The sequence below is a fragment of the Gekko japonicus genome, unplaced genomic scaffold (genome assembly GCF_001447785.1).
Source record: "Gekko japonicus isolate JY-2015 unplaced genomic scaffold, Gekko_japonicus_V1.1 scaffold1296, whole genome shotgun sequence".
NCBI lineage: Eukaryota > Metazoa > Chordata > Lepidosauria > Squamata > Gekkonidae > Gekko > Gekko japonicus.
This window is the reverse complement of record NW_015173166.1, coordinates 150,211-157,554: the sequence shown is the minus strand read 5'-3', so window position 1 is coordinate 157,554 and position 7,344 is coordinate 150,211. Positions and strand designations below refer to the sequence as shown.

The following is a 7,344-nucleotide window of genomic DNA, read 5'->3' as shown; positions in this document are numbered from 1 at the left end:
GGCCCCAATACCGATCCTTGTGGGACTCCACCAATGCTCCCTCTACGCTGTGGAGTCTTGTGAGCAAAAATTCTACTTTCTGAGCTATTGGCATTAAAGTTGTGAGCCAGTGATTTGGCTACTGCCTAAATCAGTTTGCTCTGGAGCCCTCCTTCCTGAGCTAAGACAAAAATCTGTGAGCCGTAGGCTAAAAAACTGTGAGCTAGCTCACACTAACTCAGCTTAGAGGGAACACTGGACTCCACTGCTTACTTCCCTCCATTGTGAGAACTGTCCATTGATTCTTAATCTTTGCTTCCTGACATTTAGCCAGTTTTTAATCCGTAAGAGAACTTGTCCTCTTATCCCATGATTGCTAAGTTTACTCAGGAGTCTTTTGTTGGGCCAATCACACACTCTCAGCCTAACCTACCTCACAGGGTTGCTGTGAGGATAAAATGGAGGAGAGCAATGTAATCTGCTTTGTGTCCCCATTGGGCAGAAAAGAGGGTTATAAATGAAGTAAATACATACTTTTGAGTCACTAGGGCGGTGTGGAATGAAGATTTCCTTCTCACTATAAGTGTGCAAAGTCTCTAAGTGAGGTAAATGAATTGGAAGACTTGAGAAGAAGAAGAAGAGATTGGATTTATACCCCGCCCTTCACTACCCAAAGGTGTCTCAGAGCGGCTTACAAACTCCTTTCCCTTCCCCTCCCCACAACAGACGCCCTGTGAGGTAGGTGGGGCTGAGAGAACTCTTGACAGAAACTGCTCCTTTTCAAGGACAGCTCTTATCAGAACTATGGCTTGCCCAAGGTCATCCAGCCAGGTGCAAGTGGAGGAGTGGGGAATCAAACCCGGTTCTCCCAGATTAGAGTCCGCGCACTTAACCACTTAGCCACTACACCAGACTGCGACTCTGTTCATATTTACTTGGAAGTCTTCCTGACTAGGAAAGAAATTCCCAATGGACTCATTGGGCTTATTTTTTTTAGAAGAATGCTTGGAACTGGGCCATAGTTTCAGAAAGTAATGGCTTCAATTACTGGGTGGAATAGCATTTCTTTGAGACAGAAAGTAAAATTTTCATGCTGTTTTGACTGGTAGAGCCATAAATATTCATAATTTTGCGAACTGGGCAGATAGATCTTGAGTAACCCGAGGGCAGAAAACTGGAGTATGAGATTACCCAGGTGGGTTCTTTGAATGATCCTGATGAGAGACAGAATAGCATTTCCTGGATCCTAGAGCCTGTAATTAATTGCCTGGATCCTGTAGGAAGCTGATAACAATAAATACACGACTTGGAGTGTGGCATTGATAATTCATGACCTCAGAAGCCACATATACTCTCCCTGCCCGCCCCCGGCCAAAGTTGTTACAACTCAGGGATGTTTGACAGGAAGTCATGGATTCAATTTTAAGACGTTGGTCCAGTGTAGACATTACAGCAGCTGACTACAGTTTAGCAATAGGGATCACCCCCTTATTGGGATACATGAACATGCATGAAGCTGCCTGATCCTGAATCAGATCATTGGTCTATCACAGTTGACATTGTCTACTCAACCGTCAGTGGCTCTCCATGATCTTAGGGGGAGGTCTTTCACATCACCTGCTACCCAGTCCTTTAACTGGAGGTGCCAGTGATTGACCCTGGTACCTTCTGCATGCCAAGCAGATGCACTACCACTGAGCCATGGCCCCCTTCCCAAACTTTGACTAGATTGTAACAGAAAAGACAGGAGGGAGTCTGTACACAGGAGGACCATGGTTTGATGCTCCACTTTCACTGACAACAGAATCAAACTCAGATGTCGTTATAAACACTGTTTCTTAAAAATGCAAGCCCAAATCATTGATCTGTTTTTTTAAAAAAAGTCACCCTAATACATTTGGAATGGGGTGTGTCTAATACGCGGCTGTGTTTTTTGTAATACTTAGCCTGTTCGGAAACATAAGAACATAAGAGATGCCCATGTTGGATCAGGCCAAAGGCCCATCTAGTCCAACACTCTGTCACACAGTGGCCAAAAATACCAGGTGCCATCAGGAGGTCCACCAGTGGGGCCAGGAAAGTGGACTTCCCATGTGCAAAAGCAAGGAAAGCCAGTACTGGCGTATGGAGAGGCCAGGAGTGGGTCCATACTGATAATGGGATTTTTCAGGGAAATCCTTTTGTTCTAAATAAAGCCCCCAACAGGAAACTTTGTTGTGTTGCGCGTGTACAGGCGGAGGATTCTTGAGAATAAGTGGTGGCAGATGAAGGCAGTGTGTCAGTGGAAAGAGAAGGGATTTGGTAGTGGTGGGAAGGGCCACCAAGTAGCAGCCAACTTATGGCAACCCCGTAGAGTGGTAGCCATTGCCTGCCTCTGCATCACAACCCAGGTATTCCTTGCTGGCCTCCCATTCAAGTACTGACCAGGGCTGACCCTGCTTAGCTTCTGGGATCTGATGAGATCCGGCTAGCCTTGGCCATCCAGGGCAGGGCTCAAAAGGAGTCAAAATGTGTTGCGTACTACTCGGCCAAGCCTCGGAATGGGTTCTTATGAGTTTGGTTGCCATTTGGTAATGTAACCTGAACACTTTGGAGACTGACGGGAAAACGTGGTGGTGGTGGGGGCAACAAACGGTCAGCACTTTTCCTTGAAGATGGAGTGCCCTGGATCTTCGTTTATGAGCATAAATGAAGTTGCTGGAATGTGGGCTGGTAACAAGACATCGTGTACAGAAAGAATAATTATGTCCCTCAAGTTTGGGCAAATTATGCGGCTGTTTGGTTTGTCTGGTGTATACTTGTGGGTTTGGTTTTTTTTTTTGGGGGGGGGGGGGGGGGATGCACCTAACCCTTTATGAGTGACGTAGACCCTGTGTGAAAGGCTGTCCCTGGAAGCAGAAACAGACCTCTGAGAGTGTGGGGGAAACTAACCATGATAGACCCTAGGCTACAGACCATAGGGAAGAAGGAAATTGCCAGTTTGGCGTAGTGGTTAGGAGCGCAGACTCTAATCTGGGAGAACTGGGTTTGATTCCCCACTCCTCCACATGCAGCTGCTGGTGTGACCTTGGGCCAGTCACAAGTTCTCTCAGAGCTGTTCTCACACGAGCAGTCCTCAAAAGAGCTCTCTCAGCCCCACCTACCTCACAGGGTGTTTGTTGCGGAAGAGGGAGGAGATTGTAAGCCGCTCTGAGACTCCTTTGGGTAGTGAAGGGTGGGGTATAAATCCAATCTCTTCTTCTCTTCTCTTCATATCGATGTATCACCAATAGCAGTAGGAAAGAGTAAGAGTCCAGTAGCACCTTAAAGTAACAAAATTTGTGGTAGGGTAGGAGCTTTCGTGAGTCACTGGCTCACTTCTTCAGTATCTGGTGTATCTGAAGAAGTGAGCCAGTGACTCACAAAAGCTGCTATCCTACCACAAATTTTGTTAGTCTTTAAGGTGCTACTGGACTCTTACTCTTGGTCTGCCTGTAGCAGTAGAAAAACACAGCTACCCATGTTGACCAATGGCAGATCTGCATGGGTGGGTGGGGGGAATATGGCAACGTTTTACATCCAAGGAGGGACTCAAAAGGGGGAGGAAAACAAAGACTGGCAGATAGTAAACTGTAGATAACGGAATAAATGGCTGGAAATTAAATAACCAGAAACTGAAGTTCTGCGTATGAATCAAATCTTGGGGGGGTGGGGTGTCTGTGACACCTGGCAGCGGTGCAAATGTTGCACAACAGAATTGGGGCCGGTGGGCTGTTTCTAAAACAGTCCAAGATTAAAGGAATACTTAAAATGGTTGTGGCTGTTTTTTGTGCTGTAAACTGAGGGGATTGCAGCTAAAATACGCACAGCGTAACTATTTTTACGAGGAGACAGGATTCCAAGAACAAGGAGGGGCTTTCCAAGATGTGTGTATGTATCTGCAGCTATTAAGAGTACAACAGGAGAAGCGATGTAAAAGAAAACGGGATTTTGGGGCGGACACAGAGACCCTTCTGAAAAAATAACGTATAAAGAGAATGCCTTTGGTAAGGTGGCGGTTCCAGGTAGACATATTGGACCATTACAAAATCCTTAAAACGTGGTCGATCACATGGACACGTGAAGCGGTCTTATACTGAATCAGTACAGAGAACAAGAAAAACTGTGAAAAAGTGACGCTTAATATATGTCTTTAAAGAATCATAGAAAAGTGAACAAAAATAATATACATAATCATAGAAAAATATATTGGCGGTGATCTCCGGAATGTCTTGCCGTTTCGAAGGAAGATCTTCTTCTGAACAAGGATGTAGGACAAAAAATGTCCCTCAGAGATTCATATCCTCTGGTGACGTCTCACAATTATCAAGGAAGATTTTCAATATTCGTAACAGCTGTAACGTGTAGTAGAACCTGCCATGGGCTAAGATGATTGTAAAGACATATATTAAGCGTCACTTTTTCAACAGTTTTTCTTGTTCTCCGTATTATCTCATTACTGTGCCAGACCATTGGTCCATCGAGGTCAGTATTGTTCACCCAGTCTGGTAGTGGGTATTCAGGGTCTCAGGCAAGGGTCTTTCATGTCGCCTACTACCGGATCCCTTTAACTGGAGGCCCTGGGGATTGAACCTGGGACCTTCTGCATGCCAAGCTGATGCTCTACCACTGAGCCACAGCCCTTCCCCTAAAGCCAACCATGAAATACCTTTTATTAAGACCCATCGAAATGGCACAAAACAATGGGCAAGCTTTCGAATTTTCCAGTACCCTTCATCAGGATGTTTCAAAAGAAAAGGAAGGGGGAGGAGAGCGATTCCAGGGCTTTTTGTCAGCATTCTCTTTTGGTAAGAATAATTAATCTGTTTTTTTCCTCTTGCAATATCTGCTACAAAGGAATTTTAAATACTTTCTTCAAAAGAGTAAGGGGTATTGAAAGTTCCAAAGTAGTATTTAAAAATCCAGGAGAAGTGTTTTTTAATAAAAAGAGAAGAGATTGGATTTATACCCCACCCTTCACTTGGAGTCTCAGAGCAGCTTACAATCATCTTTCCCTTCCCCTCCCCGCAACAGACACCCTGTGAGGTAGGTGAGAGAGCTCTTTTGAGGACTGCTCTTGAGAGATCAGCTCTGAGAGAACTTGTGACTGACCCAAGGTCACCCCAGCAGCTGCATGTGGAGGAGTGGGGAATCAAACCCGGTTCTCCCAGATTAGAGTCGGTGCTCTTAATCACTACAGCAAGCTGGTGAATTAACATGGTAACATAAGACAAACCATGAACGTTTTCTGTTGGTCTTCAGTTGTATCATCTATTTGGATTCTTATAGCCTACCGTTTCCTTTTGGTACAGTGTGTGTTACAGTCTTCTTCTCACTGTAATCTTTGAGTTCAACAACCTGAACAGCAGCACCTTGTTCTGACTCTGAGTCCCACGTACAAAGTGTTATAGTTATGCTGAACCTTGAATTTATACAACCCAGGATTTGAACCAACACTTCAATATCATTGGACCACTTTCATTCTTATCAGCAAGATGTGGCATGAAGTAACCTAATATCATGCTTACCAATTTTTCCCCTTAGGTTTTGCCTTGGGGGTGCAGCAGTTACATCCAGCGCTCATCCAGAGACCCTTTGGGTAAGTGGAGTTTTTGTTAACTCTCTGAATGGTTGGTTTGTAATAAATTGCTTTAAAAACACACACACACACACCCCAACTGTTAAATTGAGGCCGTAAGCAAAGATCCTGTAGTTATGGCAAGGTTTTCTGGTACTTTCTCGGTAAAGCTTGTCTGTGAGTTCTCAGTTCATTGTGGCTTAATCTGTGTTACACCAATAGCAAACTGCAATCATGACTCATAATCCCTTGCAGTGTTTGCACATGTGCACGCCCTGGAAATGCTCGGTGGAGCAATGTTTCTCTGTTTATTCTCTCACCTCTGCCCCTGTACAAAATGGCAGCTGCAGGGAAGGAAGGTTTGTATGGGACCCTCTTCAAGCTCACATGTTTGGGTTGAGATCTCTCCATTGGGGCGTTGGGCCCGTGTGGAACATGGCACAGCTATATTTATTATTATTATTTTATTCGCGTTATTTATAGTCTGACTTTCTCACAGGACCTCAAAGTGGATTACGTATAGTGAATTAGTTCAGTCAATGAAATGGGACATTCGGTAATTAGGAGTTTAGAAGTCTGGAACCACCAGAAAGAACTAAAGCGTGGCATAAGTATTCACATGACCCATGAAGCGGTACAAAAGTTACATCATAGGATCCTACTCACAGTAGAGGCTATGCACAGCAGGATAGACCAATCTCAGTCATTTACCCAAGTAAAGACTTTCGTACAGTGCAGCACTTATTACCGGCACTTAAAAGCCCTCTTGGATAGTTCAGTTTTTCATACTTTGGAGAAAGCCAGGAGAGTGGGAACTTTCCTGCCATCGTTCATTCATGCAAATAGGATTTGGGGAGTTTTTGTCTCTTATGGTCAGTATCTGGTGCCTCTTCCTCCTGTTTGAAGCATTGACGCAATTCTCCAGAACCTTTTTCTTTGAGCCACTGTTCTTCCAGAAGGTTCTCAGGCTCTGTGGAACTGGATGGGAACTGTGCCAGAGTGTCAGTGTGTAACTACCAAGGGCCTCTGCGAGCGCCTGGGCCCACAAACAACCCTTCTAAGAAACCTTGAGATGCTTCTGCACAGCCCTCATACATTTACATGTGGGCCTCTGTCGGAGATGTGGTGCGCCCTCTGCTTTGTTCCGCATGTAAGAAAATCCTGGCCCCTACCAGCAAGCTGCCGTTGGATTGCCAAGCCTAATATTCGATGAAAGAAACATTAGGTCAAAAATTGATTCTGGACAGATGTTAGACGGGGCTTGAGGGGTCCACAAAAGCAGACCATTGTCTTCTGCTTTCAATAGCGGAAACCATCCCCTCCCCAGTCCAAAAAGATCCCCTTTTTCTGCATCTAATAGGACCTGGCAGCTGCTCTGGAAAAGACAAGTGTTCTCTCCCCGAACAATAGGGACTGTCATACTACCTTCATTTAACTGTTTAATGATTGATGCAGTTCCTTCTTTTTTTCTTCTTCTTTTTTTAAAGTACCCTTTTTTTGGATGTGAACGTCGATCGGGTTGGGACAATGCGTGGGAGGCCTGCAGTCCCCACCCCCACCCCCCCACCCCTTTGCCAAGAAGAATTAATATTTAATCTTTTCTCCGGCCCTCCACGCACAAACCGGCCTTTCTTTTCCAGCCGTCCGGCTCTGGTTTACGCAGAGGCGTTTTGAGTTCAGGCTTCCAGAGATCTAACAAGGTGGTGTTGTCTAAACAGTGAGCCCCACCGGGGTGTTGTGCTTGTGTGCTGTTGAAAACGCATTGTTTT

General features: G+C 45.2%; 1 protein-coding gene across 1 annotated transcript in view; it reads left to right on the top strand.

The window, feature by feature from the left end:
* Nucleotides 1-7,344, top strand: part of RBM38 (RNA binding motif protein 38) — a 49,750-nt gene that overhangs the window by 7,170 nt on the left and 35,236 nt on the right. The window contains exon 3 of the mRNA XM_015422517.1: nucleotides 5,542-5,596. Coding sequence (XP_015278003.1) covers nucleotides 5,542-5,596 — 55 coding nt within the window. The remainder of the gene's footprint in view (nucleotides 1-5,541; nucleotides 5,597-7,344) is intronic.